At 40.5% G+C, this 22013-nt stretch overlaps 1 protein-coding gene across 1 annotated transcript in view; it reads right to left on the bottom strand.

Moving 5' to 3' along the window:
- Positions 1-780: 780 nt before the first annotated feature.
- Positions 781-22013, bottom strand: part of LOC139365389 (ras/Rap GTPase-activating protein SynGAP-like) — a 45853-nt gene continuing 24620 nt past the window's right edge. The window contains exons 15-18 of the mRNA XM_071102805.1: positions 20212-20394; positions 19213-19424; positions 12243-12324; positions 781-1587 (exon numbers count right to left, since the gene is read on the bottom strand). Of these exons, the coding sequence (XP_070958906.1) occupies positions 1165-1587; positions 12243-12324; positions 19213-19424; positions 20212-20394 (900 nt within the window). The 3' untranslated portion in view covers positions 781-1164. The remainder of the gene's footprint in view (positions 1588-12242; positions 12325-19212; positions 19425-20211; positions 20395-22013) is intronic.

The raw sequence follows: 22013 nt of genomic DNA on the forward strand, positions 1-22013 counted from the left end.
TCCCTTTGATATTTTCAACCACTTAAAATTGCTGGTAAACTTTTGACCTGACAACTTTGTTCTTGTCTCATTTGGTTTATGCACCCTACTTGACCCAGCTCCCACTCCATTAAACAATTGCACACGTAAGGACACGACACACACATAACAAACAAACATAGACAAATACATAAAATAAATAGGCTACCTTGACAATAACAGAGTGAGAGAGACAGACATACAGACAGTGGGAAACATGACAGGCAGTGCTATTGACACACACACTTGATTTGGAGATGGCCCTGTTTGTGTCTGTAGCACCAGTTGATCACACACAGGTTCTGAGATTGAGAAGAGAAAACATTGCAGGAGTCCAGTCCACGAATGGGAAGTCCCTTAATTTACACACGATGTTTTGAAAACATCACACACTTTCCTTAGGCCAAAAATAAAACCGTATTCTGCTTGTTCTGGACTCTGTAGTTAGTCTGCATTTCAAACAGCATAGTTATTTTTGGATCTTGATAAGACTGCTTATGTACTATCATCAGTTAAAATAATCCTTCTGTCAATATCATCTCCGCCTGTTATTTGAAAACCCTGTTAAGATACACTCAAAGGCACTAAGGAAACCAGACTACAAAAGCCAGATGACCACATCTCTACCAATTAAATTTGAGAGCTGGAGTTTTCAGGACAGGAAATGACTAGACCTTTATCGATGTAATTATGGGATACTACACGCATGTATATAGTAGTAGGATGCTATTGGCTACTGAGAAGTTTTTGGGGAGTGAGACGTTATATAGTGTTTGCTTACTGTCTTTATTTGATTAAACAAACACACAAAGCAAAATCTCACATAGTCGCTTGGTTTGGGGATTAGGCCTATACCAGTGTTTTATAGGCTCTATAGTTTGATCGATTGAAACAGTACATGAGGATCCCACAATGTCAACGATAACTAAAAGGTATCATTATCTTGTCCTGCAAGACAGATACTGACCAAAGCCCAGTTTGAGCATGACGGAAATGAGGTCCATTGGAAAGCCCTTTTGTTGTCTTGTATGATAATGCTGAACGTACTGTACAGTTAAATGTACAATGACCCCCCACACATTTCTTCTCTCTCTGGTTTGAGTACACATAAAAGAAACGGGAAAGATTGCAGTCATCTCATCCTCCTCAAAAAAGGAAGGAAATGTGGCAAGACTTTTTTATTTGTGTCTTCTCTCTCTGATTTGGTTTTGTGTTGTTTTTGACCTGCTCCCTCTCCTCTATGCCCAGTCCTGCTGTTGCATTGCTCTCAGTTGCCTCCGTGCTTGTCACTGGGGAGGATGTTGGGTTGACACGGAGCTCTCCATTCTGGTGTGGACTGGAGTGGAGATGAGGAGTGGGGGGAGGAGGAGGGTCTACGGGTGGGGAGGGGATTCCATTCTCGTTCCGGGGCAAGCCAGTGGAGGAGATGCATGAGGAAGAGATAGTATGGTCAGGATCAGTAGTCATCCCTCCTTCTTTATCTCCTTCTTCTTCTCCTCCTCCTCCTCCTCTTCCACCTTCAGTATTCACACAGGGGTCTGCTGAACCCAGGGAGGAATGCTGGGCCCCCTAGCAAGACAGAGAGAGGGAGGGAGAAGAGGAGTAGGAGAGGGGAGAGATGGGAGTGGGAGAAGGGGCATTCAGTGGGGGATTTGTGGCATGGACAAGGGTGTAAACGAGTCAGCCAATCCAGGAAGGAGAGAGGGATGCAATATAAAGAGTCATATATGAAGCAGGAAATGTGGGGAGAGAAGGCAACAGGGAGGATGGAAGGAGAGAGAGTATGGGTGATATAAACAAGCAAGGAATAGTCAAATAAAAAGAGGAGGCCAGTGAAGAACAAACAGGTGGGTAGAGGAGAGAGTAAATAGGTGAATCAGTTACGAATGTAAAAAGAATAGAATGGAGGAAATAGGGTGGGGTGATGAGGGTCCCGATAGGAGAGGATCAAAGCAGGAGGTAAAGAAAGAAAGGATCATGTGAGAAAGCAAAGGGAGGGAGAGAAATAAGTGACAAGGGATGGGAGGAACAACGGAGAAAGAGAAATAGAGGAAAATGAGTTACAGAGCAGAAGTATGAGGTACGCCAATAGAGATGGACAGCATAGGAGAGGGGATACAGTCAGAAAAAGAAAAGGTGGAAGGAATTACAATCTCGGGTTGACCAACATGTCAGAGTGTCTTGATCTTCATATGATGCTGAGTTAGAAGGGGTTACTAGTCAGGGACAGGTGTCAAAAGGAGTCCGAGCAGTCAAGTAGAATGAGAGTTGTGTCAGTCTTAGCCAATGAGATTAATTTCAAGGAATTTCTATACATTCTAATTTGTATTATAAACTGGGTGGTTCGAGCCCTGAATGCTTATTGGCTGACAACTGTGGCATATCAGACTGTATACCACGGTTGTGACAAAACATTTATTTTTACTGCTCTAATTACATTACATTGGTAACCAGTTTATAATAGCAACAAGGCACCTCAGGGGTTTGTGGTATATGACCAATATACCACGGCTAAGGGCTGTATCCAGGCACTCTGCTTTGCGACGTGCTAAGAAAAGCCCTTAGCCGTGGTATATTGGTCATATACCACACCCCCTCGTGCCTTATTGCTTAAATATACTGTAGTAAAGGCTTGAAAACCATGGGGATACAAATAGTTATGACTCTATAACGTGATACAATTGTGTCACCTTAATTAATCTTACGCACATTAGAATCCATGCGCATTTCAGGTTTAGCATGGTTTTTGCTAAGCTTTCAGTCAATTGACCTTTGTCAGAGCAAAACTTTCACAGAAAGAAGAAAATAAATGAAGAACAAAAAGCGTTCACCGAAAGCTTAGCTAAGACCACAATTAATGTGCAGAAATTCGATATTGTTTTTTCATGCACCTTTGTTCCCTTGTCAAGTGTGGGGTTGAGTCCCACACGTCATTGAACCTTATAAGTACTTTAACATTTAAATAGTAATAAGTACTTTAAGATAAAACATTCTAGATGACAATATTATAGTATTGCATTACTATAATAGTCTAACATGCAGATGGGTTACAGTAATTCAGATGCGAATTGGAGGACATAATGACTAAATACTGATCTACAAAGCTCGAATAAGAAGCTAGTATTCAAGAGCTCTTGAATAAAATCTCAACTGTGTCTAATCCACCAATCAGAATTTCTAACCCATACCCATTGACCAATTATCAATGGATGCTCATTAATTGACCAAATCTGTAAAGCACTGGGTTAGAATTTGTAATAAGTGAATAAGTCAACGTTTGGTTTTGCTATCTATCCTTACCTACGTTGGCGCAGAATAACGTCATTGCAAATACCAGATTGATTTCAGTTCTTAATTAAATCAAGCTCTGAATGCAAGTCATCATGTTCAGTCCTGTTCAGGACAGTCTGTGTTGGAGCAGTAGGAAAGAAAATAGCTGGGTTATTGGCACTGATGGAGGCTGTGTTAGATTGAGGAAATGGTGTCTAACGTATCCAAGTAAAAACAGGAATGTGGAATCATTTAAAAGTTTTCTACACGAATAGAAGAATCTGAATTCACATTTACTCTACCGAGATGCCAATACCTTTCCTCAAAGTGTAATTACTTCATTGAACAATAAGGACTAAAGACCATTCATATGATTGTACCAAGGAGTATGACGTCTTAAGATGTGAACGATGCACTGGAGAAGTGAAAGTCAGAAAAAAAGGTATTTCAAGAGGGTTTTATGATCTGCATCTAGTACAGAAATTAGTCGGAAACAGGCCATTTGATTTCAAAACGAATTAGCATTAAATATCAGGGTGGGTGTGTCCATTGTGTGTAGCACATGTTTCCATCTCTAGAAAGAGAACTTCAGAAAGTGGAATTGAACTGGCAGACCTTTTCTCTTCTCACTCAGAACCTTGTAAAGCACACGGCGATAACCAATTTCAACAGATATTACCGTTAGCATACATGCTAATCCCATTCCCTACTTGGTGCTAGCAACAGTAACAGGAAATGTGTTATGGAAACAAGAAGAACAAGTGGTATTTCTCTACCAGTGCTGGATTACTTTCAAACCAGTTCTACAAAAATTACTACAAACCCTTTCACATTATTTATCCAAGTTTAGCCAGACCTGCCAATGTAACTGAGAAAATTGTGCAAATCTTTTATGATAAGAAAGTTAGATAGCTGCTAGATAGCCAACCTATGCTAATAAAAGAAGCAGCGATCCAGTCAACTTAACAAAACGTGCATCACTCACTGTTAAAGATCCATATGTGCAGAGTTTGCTTACTTGAACAACTTGGTGTTTATGTTTGTACAAAAGCTGCAACTAATAAAAGTTAGGAAATTGTAGACAAAAACAACACATAGCGGATGAATTGTGCAATGTTAAGTGCATTGTTAGTATGCTTTGGTACGCAATTCTCAAATGTTCTTACTCAGCAACATGAATAGGAAATTAATTCTCATTTTCTGTTTCAAACTAGGCATATCATTGTGGAAATTAGATGTACAAACCAACCAAATATTCCAGAACAGTAGTATATGACCGACATACATATAAAGGACACTAGACAACTCTCCAAGTATGACCCAGAGCAAAAAGAACAACAATACAGTACTGGCGACACACTTGATCAAACTCACAATGACAATACATGAACATTGGATCAACTTATGTGCTCAGGTGCCATATACATACAGGACACATACACACAGGAATATATAAACACACTCTCCAAGAAACACACACATTGACATATATGCACACCAGTTGTTTATTTTCAGGGAAGGATTGTGTCAGATACGGAGATTTCCCATAATTCCCGTCATTTATTTGGAGGAGTGGTGGGAGGGGAGATGAGTCGAATCGAATGGATATGTTGATGACCCACCGTAACGTGTTCCTCCGTGAGACACGTGCGCACGTGTGTGTAAGTGACTTTGTGTTGATTTGAGCAGGGGTATTGTTGTACATGGATGTAGTCAGTTACCTTGTTGATATTGGTTCTTGGAATAGAGCCTACTTATATGTATTACTGCAGCAGAGCCATCAGTGTTTGTACATGTACCTAATAGAGTATCTGTGAATTGTCAAGCTGTTTGTCATAACTAGAACTAACTATGGCCTGGATTCAATCAGATCGAGCATTAACCATCATTAACCAGTGTTGGCCGACATCTGCATAGCAAATGTTTTATTATCCCTACCCCGTTAGACGTTCATGAGCTGACTTATCGGCGAGGGTGCTCTTGTCCGTCACAAACCATTCCCTTCCTTGTTATCCCTACCGCGTTAGAAGTTCAAAACGGAGCTAGAAATTGAAGGCTCTATCGATGTTAGAAATAATGACTCTCAAATGTAATGTCAATCCATTGATGTTAGGCTAATGGGAGAGGTTTAAAGCCTATCAATCTAATCTGATTGAGTGTTTGATTGGTAACGCGGCTGCAGAAATATCTAATGCGGCCGCATGGAATTTGTAGGATTACGTTGGGTGTGGTTTCGTTGCTTCTTGTGGATTTGACAACTCTATCGCAGTTCCGACACTGCCAAAACAACGGCTATTCGGCTGTCAATCTGATTGAATCTAGTCCTAAATATATATTACTACCATCTATATTCTGATCAAACAGTTCGCTTATCATCCCAAAACAACACAGGGAATTGAAAGAAAAAAGTAGTGGAGGGATTAACAAGGATGAAGGATGTGAAGAAGGATGAAGGATGTGAAGAAGGATGAAGGATGTGAAGAAGGAGTAGGAGTAGTTGCAAGGTTTTGCAAATGCCAACATTTGATAATAGTGGAGCATTGAAATGGAGCATTGAATTAAACAGCTGAACATTTCGATGCATTTCAGTCAGGAATTCTACCATTGATGCTGGAGTTTTATGGTTTGAATTCAGTGGGTAAGCAATTTACCTAATGCAAAGAGTTACACGTTTAGGAAGTCTCCGTATATGACTGAATTTGTGCAAATAATGTTGGCATATTTGTCTGAGTGGTGTAAGAGTCACATACATTAATGTATACACTATGTGTATTTTAAATCTGTACAATATACAAATCTAAATGTCAAATATATAGTGCTACACAGTGCCTATGGAAAGTATTCAGACCCCTTGACTGTTTCCACATTTTGTTATGTTGCAGACTTATTCTAAAATGTATTAAATTGTTTTTTCCCCTCATCAATCTACACTCAATACCCTATAATGACGAAGAAAAAACATTTTTTTATTAAACAAAAAAATTAAACGAAAATATCACATTTTAATAAGTATTCAGATTACAGCAACGAGTCTTCTTGGGTGCGACGCTACAAGCTTGGCACACCTGTATTTGGGGAGTTTCTCCCATTCTTCTCTGCAGATCCTCTCAAGCTCTGTCAGGTTGGATGGGGAGCATTGCTGCACAGCCATTTTCAGGTCTCTCCATAGATGTTCGATCGGGTTCACGTCCGGGTTCTGGCTGGGCCACTCAAGGACATTCAGAGACTTGTCCCAAAGCCACTCCTGCGTTGTCTTGGCTGTGTGCTTAGGGTCATTGTCCTGTTGGAAGGTGAACCTTCGCCCCAGCCTGAGATCCTGAGTACTCTGGAGCAGGTTTTTGTCAAGGATCTCTCTGTATTTTGCTCAGTTCATCTTTGCCTTGATCTTGACTAGTCTCCCAGTCCCTGCCGCTGAAACACATCGCCACAGCATGATGCTACCACCATGCTTCACCTTAGGGATGGTGCCAGGTTTCCTCCAGACTTTACCTTATCTTTGGCATTCAGGCCAAAGAGTTTGATCTTCGTTTAATCAGACCAGACAATGTTGTTTCTCATGGTCTGAGAGTCCTTTAGGTGCCTTTTGGTAAACTCCAAGCAGGCTGTCATGTGCCTTTTACTGAGGGGCTTCCGTCTGGCCACTTTATCATAAAGGTCTGATTGGTGGAATGCTGCAGAGATAGTTGTCCTTCTGGAAGATTCTCCCATCTCCACAGAGGAACTCTAGAGCTCTGTCAGAGTGGCCATGGGGTTCTTGGTCACCTCCCTGACCAAGGCCCTTCTCCCCTGATTGCTCAGTTTGGCCGGGCGACCAGCTCTAGCAAGAGTCTTGGTGGGTCCAAACTTCTTCCATTTAAGAATGATGGAGGCAACTGTGTTCTTGGGGACCTTCAATGCTGCAGACATATTTTGGTACTTTCCCCAGATCTGTGCCTCGACACAATCCTGTCTCGGAGCTCTACAGACAATTCCTTCGACCTCAAGGCTTGGTTTTTTCTCTAACATGTACTGTCATTTGAGGGATTCCAATTCAGTCCGGTGCGGTCTTCCAGACAGTGCAGTTGTGCTTCAAGTGTGCTCTCTGTGTGATGACTTGTACGTCGGTTGTGCCTACATGGAGTACTGTCATTTCGAGTCTCATATGCAAAGTTTTTAATGATTTATAAATTTGCACAAATTTATAAAAACCTGTTTTCCTTTTGTCATTATGGGGTATTTTGTGCAGATTGCTGAGGATTAAAAAAATAACACATTTTAAATCAAGGCTGTAATGTAACAAAATGTAGAAAAGGTCAAGGGGTCTGAATACTTTCCAAAGACACCGTCCAGCCTGGCCTCATAGACTAGATGTAAAAGTTAACAAAAATCTGGTACACTCAAATTAGTATGATATGTTATGTTTGGTATGGTTACATTAGGCCGAAGGTTATTTAAGGCAAAAATTAAAGGAGGGTAGTTGGTCGGTGTGGATGGTTGATCGAATAGCTACTTTGCAACTACATTGCATGTTAGCTAACTCTTCCCCTAGCCCTTTCACCTAACTCCTGACCTTAACCTTAACCCCTAGCCTAGTTAACATTAGCCACTTAGCTAACGTTAGCGTTAGCCACCTAGCCACCTACTTAACATTAGCCACAACAAACTGGAATTCTTAACATATCATACGTATTGCAAATTTGTAGCATATATTATGAATTGTAATATATCATACGAAATGGATGATGGACATCCACATATTAATACATGCCATACCAAACATAACGATCATACTAATTTGAGTGTCCCAGATTTTTGTTTACTATGTTATGTCTACCCCTGACTCTGGGTTGATATTTCAGCTCCAGCATTTATTGATTTTCAATTACAGTAAAGCTCGACATTATTCAAATTGCTGTTGACAAAATCAAAATAACCAAAATAATGTGAACAATAGGTAAAGAAAGAAAGAATATTGCTGTTGATAATACGTGTGATTTTCTGTATAATGTCTGTGTAAGTCAATAAGTGCTTCTGTTGGTGCTGCATACGGTCAGTGACGCACATACAGTACAGTGGAGGAATCAAAGTGAAGAGGCAGAATGTATGGATGGAGAGAGGCAGTACCACTGAAGTGTATGCTGGTTGGTTTATTACCTTTGTACTCGGGGTGGAACGGGCGCGAGACGGGGCTGCACTAGGATGGATTGGCGCCTCCCCTAAGAGAAATCACCGTATCTCATCAACACAGGAGAAGAGGAGAGGAACGATAGAGAAAAGGAGGAGAGGAGAGGCTAGGCTTGTGTGCACTGAAGAAAGTAAAAGGTAGAAGTTGGGTGTCGAGGGTTGAGGAGCATTAGGGATACTCAACGCCCACAGGACACACACAAACACAAAGGAACACACACCACCATTCGCGCCAACACAAACCCAGCAGCCTGAAAGCACAAGAGGGCCCAACATGTCAACCAAGTCTGCATGCTGAGGAAGCAAACCAAGGCTGTTGATACACACATGCAGCAGTACAGATGGTAAGTAGCCATCTTGTGCAAGCCAGAACATGAGGCAGCTTGATGTACAAGTACACCCTCTGGACATGATGCTACTCTATCGCAGGGCCATAGCCCCCAACCTATCTCCTTAATGCTGAGCCAAGCAGAGACACATTGGGTCCCGTTTTTAGTCTTTGTAATGACTCGGCCTGGGATCGAACTCCCAACTTTCCAATCTCAGGGCGGACACTGACAACAAGGCCACTGAGTTGGTTTGGCAGTAAAGATAGCTGCATTTTAATTCAAGCTAAATGTCATTCATTGATCCAAAGATTGAAAAGTCTTGTCCAGAAAAATGGTATCTCTGATCTCCTCTGAAGCTGAGGGGTTAGAAGTTGAGGCAAAAGGTCATGCTACTGCTAAACATGCAGTAATCATTGGCAAAAGTAATAAACACCACTGTTACTGCAACAAGGAATAAATAGTATTAATAAACAGAGTTAAACAATATAAATATGCATACACATGTAAAAAAGGTTGAATGACACATAACACACTTAAATACATACAGGGTTATAGAGACAGTAGATAACTGATGTGATAGAGATAACCATGTAAAGTGAGACATGCATTATATTCACAATGATGCATGGAACATATAACATTAAGTTGGAGAGGATATGTACAGTACAACATCCAAATGATGATTTATTTGTTATGAGTCATTCCAAGGACAGGCTGATCTACTGTACTTTCAAGAGTGCTACCACTAGTTGCTGCCTACAGGTGTAATATATGAATTGGACCCGTTTCTCACAGCAGGAAATTAATCCTGCACCAACAGGAATGTGGATAATAATTAATGGATATGTTTGTAGGGGTTGATACATTTTTCAATAGGGCAAATCAAGTCAAACATTTAAAGTGGAAAATACAAAACGTTCGAAGCTTTATAAACCCTCAAATACAAACAAGTTTGCATTTCCTGCTGAACAGATTGATCAAATTAAGATAGAACATTTGTATAAACGGTAGTAATAAAAACTCAAGCAATATTATTACATTAACTAATTTAATCAAGTTTGACAATGAAATCCCATTAAAACCAGATATTTAGTAGAGGTATTCTCAACATAATGCTGTAGGAATATGAATCCACAAATTCCACGCAAAAAGCTGAAAGCCGAGTGAACTGCCCACTGTTGGGATAATAAAGATAACGTGAACCCTATGAGTCACCGACACCCCCACCTAGACACCCGGCATTAAACACCTGTTGCTGCCATGGCGATGGACAAGTGATTGTACGGCTCACTGCAAATAATGACAGATATTGGAAACGCAATCATTAAAACATGCCGACATGCTCTGCTTGGGCATAGCCATGATGGGAATGTAATGGTACACAAACAATTGGCCCACAACAATTTATGGCTTCATTTTATAATCTTATTGACTATAACCTTCAGAACAATGGAGATACACAGAAATGTTCGCGTGGTTGCATGATAATGGACAATTAACATGAGATAAAAGAAAACCTGGGTGGAAGCATGACATGAACATAATGAATGTCATCAGAAGTTACATGTTGGACTGCTGTGATTTAATACTGTGTCTAGGAAGAGACCCAAACAGCTTCATGTTGGATAGCAAATCTGCCTCTTTTAGCTTGGAAACAAAACCAATGTCAAGATGGATGCCCAGCCTTGGATGCTCCTACGACCACTTGGGAAGAGCTACTCAAACTATATCTCTCAGCCCTCAGAAAGAACCAATATATTTCGATTCCAATGCTGTCAGAGGCTGTAGGCCAAGTCTATCATGACACTCCCTCAACTACATGTCAACCACAGACTGGCCACGTTCGACCGAGTGAAACCAGTGCGAGCGCAAAACTCTGGTCTGCTGCTTGTCTGGCAACTGAACACAACGCCACGCATCGCTGGACGGCTTTACCCCCTTTCAACCACAGTTTCTAAGCCTTTCTGGCTAATCTCTCCCTCTCCCTCCCTCCCTCCCTTCCTCTCCCTCACCCTCTCTCTCTCTCTCTCTGGGGGAGCTGTGTACTGAATGGAGAAATAACAGGAGAGACACATTGGATCACTGCTCACTTGAGGAAGCGTGGCTGAAGCCCTGACTGTTCGACACCTTGCAGGGGTGCTGCATTCAGCTGCATTCTTATCTGGGACATAGCGGGAGCCCTGTCTGTTCACACCGCTCAAACTTTCTGCTTTTGTTTTTATCTCTGCATGTCAGAAAATGTCTGTTGCCTCTATTGAGTCTGATTTGACTCGGATTGGGATAAAGACATTTGGATTGGGGAAGTGGCAGGGTGGGACTCAGTGAAGCTTGAGCGTACATGTGTCATGTTGTTTGCAAGAGACATTGTGGTTTGACACATACTCACTCTCTCTCGCACATTCTTTTACACACACAAACACACACACACACACACACACACACACACACACACACACACACACACACAGAAATTTGGCATGTCTTTGCAGCATGACTCATGATTGAGGGTGGGCTTGACCGGTTTGACAGGAGATGATGGGTGGCTGGCTAAAAGCATGGACCGAGAGACATTGAGTGTGGATGCTGGAGACGTTGTCGGCCTGACAAATGAACTCATCCTCAGGACCAAAACTGTTCAATAGTTGTGTATTATGTCTGTCCTGCATTTGTGTTAGACTGGTAATACAACTTGACGTTGACATGCTCAGTCTGAATAATTGGGATGAAGGAGTTTGGATTGAGGAAGCGGTTGGGTGGGACTCATCTTCTGGTGGAACAGGGATTTGATTTAAACGAATGAAAGAAGCTTGAGCATACATCTGTGATGTCGTTTGTAAGAGACATTGGGGTTTGACACACTCTGTCTCTCTTTCACACACACACACACATACACATACACACACACACACTGAAAGCTGGTATGTCTTTGCAGCATGACTCATGCTTGAGGGCGGGCCTGACGAGTTCGATAGGAGATGAGTGGCTGGCTAAAAGCATGGACCGTGAGACATTGAGTGTGGATGCTGAAGACGTTGTCGGCCTGACAAATGAACTCATCCTCAGGACCAAAACTGTTCAATAGTTGTGTATTATGTCTTGCATTTGTGTTGGACTGGTAATACAACTTGATTTAATACATATAGTTCACACAAAGTTGATAGACGTGTCTGAGATGTACAGTTACTACAGACGCTGATTTGATTACAACCTGGATGTGGTCAGACATAATATAAACAGATTGATTGAGAGACAGACACAAGATGTAAACAGACGTTCTTTGACCTTCAAAGCACCTAAGCGGATTGACAGACAAATGACAGTCTCACCCAAACCCAAGGACTTGTCTGGACGAAATAAAAGGGACAAATCAACAAAGAGATGAAAACAACATAGAGAAGGATAGAGAGATAAAGACACAGGCCATCCTACAGACATGGCGACCGGAAGAAGAAAATCACAGACCTGATCGGCGAAGACCCTAACGTTAGCTTTTGGCGGCTCAACCACGGCTCCTCCCCTTATCTCATCCTCCACAGCCATAAGTCTGAGAGAGAGAGAGAGAGTGAGAGAGAGAGAGAGAGAGAGTTCAAACAGTTGTGAGAGAATTGTGAGTAAACTAGACAAGAAGTAGCTAAGTGTAATACGTAAGGCTTATAATGACTGTCCAGGTGGAAGCTGGATCGCTCATTGCCCTGAAAAACGTTGATTTGTCAATTATACCCATTACCTGGTCTATAGTAGTGTTGTTAAAACCTCTGGTTGCCAAATTATAATCTATTCAACCAATGCTGTAACTGTTTAACATGCACTGCTCTAGTAATGCGAGGAAGCATTTTTGAGGCAGTTGAAGTGCATGTTTCCATGTTCCCCAAGGGATTCAGCATGATGTGTCTGTCCAATTCAGGGTGTTTTCCAATGTAATCATGCCTAATGATGTCTAGATTGTGGTGATTTGCCGGTTATCGTGTTCTGAATGGGGTTTAATTAGCAATACATCCTCATGGAATAGTTGAACTGACGCAACATGATAGAGATTCCAAATCCTTGTTATAACCATTTCAAAGAGTCGTCTTGCAGGGATATTTGGAAGCTTATTACTACAGTCTCCATAGGATATTTTTCTTGCCTTGCAAATTCCCATTTAGACACGATTACTCAGCATCAGAATTATCTTCCAGAGAAGGGAACATGGATCATTAAATACTTGCCTCTGGAATTTCAAGATCTGGGTCATTCAAGGCAATGGTTCTGATATTTTCTTCAACAGACACAAAAGGTGAAGGATGAATTAAAAGTCACTGCAATCATGAGGTCAAATCCAAGATTTCGATCAGCTGTTTGGTGATGGAGATTCAATGAACAAGGGTACATATGACATCCTAACTCCTACCTTGTCAATATTTCTGAGGTAATGAAATTCTTCTGCTTTGCTCATTATAGATTTAATTGTCTTCAATCTTATCACATCTACTTTCCAACTGAATGACATGGTGGTTTTCATTTAAAGTCATACAGAAAAGCTGTGAAAAATTGCTGACAACGTGGATGAACTTCAGTTTTAAACTCCTGAGATGAACAGAATGCTGAGAGAGGACTAATTACACAAAAGGAATGACTCATTTTAATACAGTGCCTTCAAAAAGTATTCACCCCCCTTCGACTTTTTCACATTTAAAATGGATTACATTGAGATTGTGTGTCACTGGCTGGGGTTACCCCATAATGTCAAAGTGGAATTATGTTTTTAAACATGTTAACAAATTAATTTAAAATTAAAAGCTGAAATGTCTTGAGTCAATAAGTATTCAACCCCTTCGTTATGGCAAGCCTAAATAAGTTCAGGAGTAAAAATGTGCTTAAGAAGTCGCATAATAAGTTACATGGACTCACCGTGTGCAATAATAGTGCTTAACAAGATTTTTGAATGACTACCTCATCTCTGTACCCCACACATACAGATAATTGTAAGGTCCCTCAGTCGAGCAGTGAATTTCAAACACAGATTCAACCACAAAGACCAGGGAGGTTTGTCAATGCCTCACAAAGAGGGGCACCTATTGGTAGATGGTAAAAAAAAAGCAGACATTGAATATCCCTTTGAGCATGGTTAAGTTATTATTACACTTTGGACAGTGTATCAATACACCCAGTCACTACAAAGATACTTCCTAACTCAGTTGCCGGAGAAGAAGGAAACCGCTCAGGGATTTCACGATGAGGCCAGTGACTTTAAAACAGTTATAGTTTAAAGACCGTGATAAGCGAAAACTGAGACTAGATCAACAACATACAATAAAACTGCAAAAAAATGTGCCAAAGAAATTAACAAGGCAAATATACACGGGAGTTGCTTACCAAGACAACATTGAATGTTCCTGAATGGCCTAGTTACATTTGCCTTAAATCGGCTTGGAAATGCAAGACTTCAAAATAGCTGTCTAGCAACAATCAACAACCAGCTTGACAGAGCTTGAATTTTTTTTATAATAATGTGCAAATGTTGTGCAATCCAGGTGTTTCACAGCTGTAATCGATGCCAAAGGTGACTAACATACAGTATTTTGACTCAGGGTTGTGAACACTTATGTAAATTGCATTTCTGTATTTCAATACAATTACTAAAATAAAAAAAAACATGTTTTCACTTTGTCATTGTGTGTAGATGGGTGTGATTATTATTTTTTTTATACATTTTTTATTCAGGATGTAACACAACAAAATGTGGAATAAGTCAAGGGGTATGAATACTTTCTGAAGGAACTGTATAGGACATTGTGCAGTGGCAACAGAGAAAGTGAGGACCAGACAGCCGATGTGATTGGTGCAAAAAACTGAGCCAATAAGATAAGCTAAAAACAGAAATAGCACAGATTTTAGTCAAACTATTCCAAAATTAGTGGTTGGTTTGGACAGAGGATAATATATAGTAATTTGCCACCATAATCAAGCTGTCACAATTCCGCAGAGAAAGCATTCTCTGAATATCTTTATGCTTAACATGAATAAATAATGAAAATCCACAGGTGAAGTTTCAAACATTGGTGTTAGATGTTTTATTACATAAATAATGTACAGGGATTTATTTGACAAAAATAAGAAAGGGAAAAGGAATCAAACGTATGCACTGACTGAAACATTGGCACTGATCTAAGAAACAATGAAATGTAACATGAGTATACAGTAGAATTCTACAGAAGGCAGACAGTGATTCACATGGGTGATATGTACCAAAACTAAAGCTGTATATCTATTTACTTCAAGTTCAAGTAGTGTGCTTGTCAGGTCAAGTCTTACATGCAGTCAAAACAATGTGGGTATTTGTCAATATGAGGTCAGGGACAGGTCAAGATATCTGACTTGTCTGTTACATAGAAATAAGGCAGGCGATTGGGTGAGTCAAAGGTCACATGATATGTAGTCAATTGTATGTACATCAACAGTAAACTCTCACTATGTGCTGCTATTTGCCATGTCAATCCAAATGACTTTATTGCACAGTGACAAGTTATATCTCTATGAAAACTTTAAAAGTAATACTGATGTAATATTATACATCTATACAGACTACCAATATTATGCTTGCTACAATGCCAAACGAGAGGCAATCTTATGATAGTGAACAATTCTTGTTCCACACCGTATCTCAAAAAATGACTCCCTCAAAGCTCTAACTTTAGCAAACAACGACGCCATTTACCCTTCGGTTTCTTATGACTTACTGCAGATCAAAACTTAAACCAACGACATACAGCAAAATTATAACAGATATATAAATCTTAACACTTTAGATAAATGGCACCAATATCCATCTGGCTACATGATTAACATTTTCGTTCAAAGACGCTATACAGCCATGTGTAAGTCAAAGATATAAATTATACATTATTTTTACAGTACTGTATATGCTGCATCTATGGTATTTAGGGATTTACAGGATCCATGGTCATACATGCAGAAGTCTCAATATCATTTATGTTGATATGGGTTCATTTGATACTGAAAGGGACCTGAAAAAAACCTTTAAGTGTATGTGTTCTGTATGTATGGTCATATGATAGATGTATCTATGCATGTAAGGTTTACATACTCAGTATCTTTGTGTGCCTGAATGTAGGCCTACATACATATACGGATTGCTTCGGTTCATAAATGCTAAATGTAGTCTATTATTGCACATCTCGTAATGCTAAAATATTGCTATTTCAATAGATTAAAATAGTTCATTTCATTGGTAATATCATAACAAAATGTACATATAGAGTATCCTTATTGGTATGGCAGTACTGGTGCTTCAGTGGGGTATTGATAACATTTAGATCAAGTGTGTTACTCTAGCGTGTCTGATATTCTTTGATATCATATAATCTGTCATATACCTCTTAAGAAACATAACTGCTACTCTAGAGGCACCAAGATAAATCACACAAAAAAAAAGGCTTTCAAAGAATATCTGAAGTCATTTCTAAGAAGAATGGCGAATGAGGTTTGAAAAAACAATGATAGAAGTTTGGGTTTTGTGAAATGTGGAATGTATGGTTGATTATCATTTTGGAGGACAGTGGATATAACCACTTGAGCCACTGAAATTGCTTGAAACATACTTTCAATAATAAATTTTAAAAAAACGCTAATAGCATCTCATTCATTGACAGCCTATGGATCTGTCTAAAAACCTTGCAGCCATCCACTACTTACAGAATCCTCTAGATTACCTTGTCAACTGTGACAATGCCATTATCCAAACTAACTTCAAAGGGGAAGGAGAACTTGTCATTTAGATGCTAAATTAGGTTTACTCTGTTCTCTTTACACATCATATGTTAGGGAAATACTATCAAACTGTGGTTGCAGTTTGTAAAGATGGTATTGTTCATCCTCATGCCAAGCTGTTATGGTGATGACAACAAGATGTCATGTACTACCTTAGTCTTTGTTTCATGCATTTTTTATCAAAAACACCATTATGGCCTCATACTGTATAGGACAGATAGAAGTCATATGATGTCACCTTTCAGTCCATTATTGTGCTTTTCGATTCAATCTAGGTGAATCCCTCTCAGTTTACGGTTATCGAAATAATCACCACAGATGACGCAGGTAAACTACTGATGGAAAAAAACAGCATGTTTGATATACTGGCAATAAAATGGCTGCCAAATAGTGCACAAAGGGCCTAAACATGTCTTTTGGGTTCTTTATGCACCAGGTTATGGGGTTATGGATGGGATTGGTTCCATTAAGTACAGCCAGGAACTGTCTCGGTCTTCATTCCATTTCTTCTTCCCTGGAATGGATTAAAAGTAGCAAAGTTCCCTGTGACACATATCTAAACTATCAATTGCAGATTATTAGAAGTGGTGAACAAAAGCAGAACATTTACACAAATAGTTTCCTCTCTCAAGTTCCTCATCTCAAGTCAATTTGTCAACGTTAGTCAGAATGTTCAATGAACATTTTCCTACTGACTGGGTGAAAACCAATTGCCTAAGGTATCTGCATACAGACATGAATCATTCATATGAATGGATTTCACTGGTGACCTCTCACCTTTGAAATGAATGTGCAGTTAGTTTGAAGCTGTCCCATTATATATACACTGCTCAAAAAAATAAAGGGAACACTAAAATAACACATCCTAGATCTGAATGAATGAAATATTCTTATTAAATACTTTTTTCTTTACATAGTTGAATGTGCTGACAACAAAATCACACACAAATTATCAATGGAAATCAAGTCCATAGCATCAATGCCTTCCTCTTGCAGAAACTGCTGACACACTCCAGCCACATGAGGTCTAGCATTGTCTTGCATTAGGAGGAACCCAGGGCCAACCACACCAGCATATGGTCTCACAAGGGGTCTGAGGATCTCATCTCGGTACCTAATGGCAGTCAGCCTACCTCTGGCAAGCACATGGAGGGCTGTGCGGCCCCCCAAAGAAATGACACCACACACCATGACTGACCCACCGCCAAACCGGTCATGCTGGAGGATGTTGCAGGCAGCAGAACGTTCTCCACGGCGTCTCCAGACTGTCACGTCTGTCACATGTGCTCAGTGTGAACCTGCTTTCATCTGTGAAGAGCACAGGGCGCCAGTGGCGAATTTGCCAATCTTGGTGTTCTCTGGCAAATGCCAAACGTCCTGCACGGTGTTGGGCTGTAAGCACAACCCCCACCTGTGGACGTCGGGCCCTCATACCACCCTCATGGAGTCTGTTTCTGACCGTTTGAGCAGACACATGCACATTTGTGGCCTGCTGGAGGTCATTTTGCAGGGCTCTGGCAGTGCTCCTCCTGCTCCTACTTGCACAAAGGCGGAGGTAGCGGTCCTGCTGCTGGGTTGTTGCCCTCCTACGGCCTCCTCCACGTCTCCTGATGTACTGGCCTGTCTCCTGGTAGCGCCTCCATGCTCTGGACACTACGCTGACAGACACAGCAAACCTTCTTGCCACATCTCGATTGATGTGCCATCCTGGATGGGCTGCACTACCTGAGCCACTTGTATGGGTTGTAGACTCCATCTCATGCTACCACTAGAGTGAAAGCACCGCCAGCATTCAAAAGTGACCAAAACATCAGCCAGGAAGCATAGGAACTGAGAAGTGGTCTGTGGTGGTGACCTGCAGAACCACTCCTTTATTGGGGGTGTCTTGCTAAATGCCTATAATTTCCACCTGTTGTCTATTCCATTTGCACAACAGCATGTGAAATTTATTGTCAATCGGCGTTGCTTCTTAAGTGGACAGTTTGATTTCACAGAAGTGTGATTGACTTGGAGTTACATTGTATTGTTTAAGTGTTCCCTTTTTTTTGAGCAGTGTATATATATATATATATATCGGACACATATATATATATATATATATATATGGCTCCCGAGTGGTGCGGTGGTCTAAGGCACTGCATCTCAGTGCAAGAGGCGTCACTACAGTCCCTGGTTTGAATTCAGGCTGTATCACATCTGGTCGGGATTGGGAGTCCCATAGGAAAGCACATAATTGTCCGAGTTTGACCGGGATAGGCCATCATTGCAAATAAGAATTTGTTCTTAACTGACTTGCCTAGTTAAATAAAAGTTACATTTGACTTTTTTTTAATTAAAATATCCCTGCATACATTTGAGTGTACAGGTTGAGGCCTCCCCATTATTTCTCCATACATTAATGTATCTATTTCATAACTATACATTATCTAGCCTCTCATATACTGTATATTCATCAATATTCCCCAGATGATTTCCCAAAATTAGCACCTGCCTAAGTAAGATTGTTGGATATTTCTTGGATAAACGTAATCAGACAAGAGTTCTCAACAATACATTAATTTATTTCCGTCTCTCCATTTTAGTTCTCTCTCCACACCTGTCTTCTCTTTCTCTTAATCTCTACATCTCCATTCTCCTTCTCCTCCACCACCCCTCTTTTTACCTGTTGATTATTCCTTTAATTTGGGAGTCTTTCTCCACCTGCTGTTGCCGTAGCCTCCTCTCGCTGTCCTCCAGGCGACTCTGGTATTGTGAGAGGATCTTACTGGTCTGCTGCTCCTGGGAAAGGAGCCTCTTCTCATACTCCTCCAGCTTCCTGTGGGACATGATCAGTCGCTCCTTCAGGGAGTGGATCTCCTCCTCGTATTCCTTTACCTGAGACAGACAGAGAGAAGAGAACGCATTGGGAAATAGAAAATGGTTGAGCAATTGTCATACACGTCGACAAGTCACCATGGAATATGAAGGCAACCACATTGTTGTCCAGTGTTCCCTAAGGTCTAAGGCACATAGTTGATCCCTTTTCACTTGCTCACTATGCACAAAGATCTAGCTATATCTGTTATGAAAATAACTCCAGAAGGGAGTATATTGAAAAAAATAAAAATAGTTAAGCAATTGTCATACTGTTTATTAGCAACACATGACTAAACAACCAACACATGTTCTTGGGGGTTGACTAAACACACCTTCACTCGGTCAAAGAAATGTGGTAATGCGGTGTCTGCGGTCAAATATTAATATACGAGCTAAAAGTTTGTTTATTTTCAATGACTCACTGTTGTTCAAGTTCATCCTCAGCAGTTTCTAAATTATTCATAAATAAGTGTCTCGGTACCATCTGCTCTCCACTGATAGACTTGACTTGCACTTCCCTGACATCTGCACTGTGCATTACCAAGGAGATGTGACTCAGATCAGTGTTACGGTTCTCTAGTCTCACAGTTTGCTGTGGAATATGCTGCTAAGTCGAATTCTGCATTCCTTTGAGGCATCGTTTTGTTACTGTCGATTTCCTAGAAGATTGGGATTTCAATGCCAAAGCTACAGTATATTGTTAAGACAATTATCTACTGTTTTTTTATATATACACATTGCAAATGTCAAATTTAGGCTACCATTCTTTGTGTTGCAAAAGCTGTGGTGGGAGAGATGTATCTACCCTGTCTAAGCGAGACTCATCCATGCTTTTGGAGTACTCCTTCAGCTTGAACTCCTCACGGTCGATGCGGTTAGCCTCCAGAGTAATGTCAGCGGAGAGGTGAGGCATGTTGGAGACCCAGGCGACTGTTCTCTCATTGGCCGGAGTCGGGGGGTTAAGAGTCGAGGGCGACTGGCCAGAACCCTTGGGGAAAAAGACAAAAAGCAGATATGAAGAATATGTACTAGTACTAGCAGTGGTGTGTATTCATGGGTGCCAAGGGAAGCCAGACTTTCACCAAAAATTTAACAAGAAAAGATAAAATCATTTATCTTTTGTTTCTCTGTGTTTCATTGTTATCCTTCAATTCGCAAGAGGCTGAATATATCTCACTGGAGAAAGCATCCGAGCGAGCAAAACACTGCCCCTCTGTCTCTGTATGTGTAGGCCATCTATCTGATGCTGTCTGGCCCAAAAGCGTATGACATTGTTGCCGGACGTAGCATTGAATACAAGGGAAGCAAACGAGCATTTGGCTTTCCTTGATAAAAAAAAAGTAAGAAAATAGCCAATCGGCGTTGCGCTAAACTGAGTGAGCTCAACTGAATGGTCCTGGCGCATAAAATATAAATGTCAAGGGAAGCCAGTTTGGATTTGGCATCACTCCTATCAAATCGCATTGAGAAACAACTTGAATTGTTGAATCTCGTTGTGTAGTTGTCCTCCGGTGGCTATCTAGCTAAAGTTGTCCCTTTCCTAAATTGGCCATGGATGGAGATAGGGATTTGGACTTGTGGTTTTACTTAATTCTCCGAACTGGCCAATGCTTATAACGGTAATTCTGATCCAACTATTAATTCATACATTGTGCCCCTGGCCTGAGAGGATGGAAGTTCAATATGTATCTAATTGTAGAAGGCTAATGTTAACTAGCTAATGTTGATCATGAAAGAAAGTTAGGCTAGCGTGCAAGCATTTTAGCCAGGTAGCCTAGGACAACAAAAAATAAAAGCGTGTACTGTATGACAGAGTGATAGACTATTTTATCAACATGAAAGAGAGAAGGATGACATTGGCGTTTCTCTACAAGTAGGGTGAGTCAACATGTGTTTTAGACTTGCACATGCTGTGTTGTCATGTGTTGCTGCCTTGCTATGTTGTTGTCTTAGGGCTATCTTTATGTAGTGTTGTCTCTCGTGTCGTAATGTGTGTCCTATATATATATATATATATATATATATATATATATATATATACATACACACACACACAGTTGAAGTCAGAAGTTTACATACACCTTACATACACCGTTTTTCGCAATTACTGACATTTAATCCTAGTAAAAATGCCAGTCAGGATCACCATTTTATTTTAAGAATGTGAAATGTTAGAATAATAGTAAAGAGATTTATTTTATTTAAACTTTTATTTCCGTTCAAATATTTTTATATATATTATCGAACAGACACAAGAATGGTGTATAGGTATAACATTCTTATCTAAACATAAAAGAGCAGACAGAAACAACAAGACCCAGAGTTCTAGGTACAAAACAAATACAAAACACGACATACAGAACAAGGACAGGTAGAAAGAGGGTAGATGTCACCCCCCCCCCACTTATTCCCCCCCTTTATCCTCCCCCCTCATTCCCCCCTATTCCCCTCCTGACTGCTCAGGTGACGGGGCCAGCACATGCTGCCCAAATTAAAATATTACAATTGAGAGTTCGTTAAGATGTACAAATTCACAGTGCCGACTGGTCCAAGTAAGAGAGGAAAGGCTGCCAGATTTGATCAAATGTTGATAATTTATTGTTCAGA

This window comes from Oncorhynchus clarkii, chromosome 2, assembly GCF_045791955.1.
Source record: "Oncorhynchus clarkii lewisi isolate Uvic-CL-2024 chromosome 2, UVic_Ocla_1.0, whole genome shotgun sequence".
NCBI classification, from domain to species: Eukaryota; Metazoa; Chordata; class Actinopteri; order Salmoniformes; family Salmonidae; genus Oncorhynchus; species Oncorhynchus clarkii.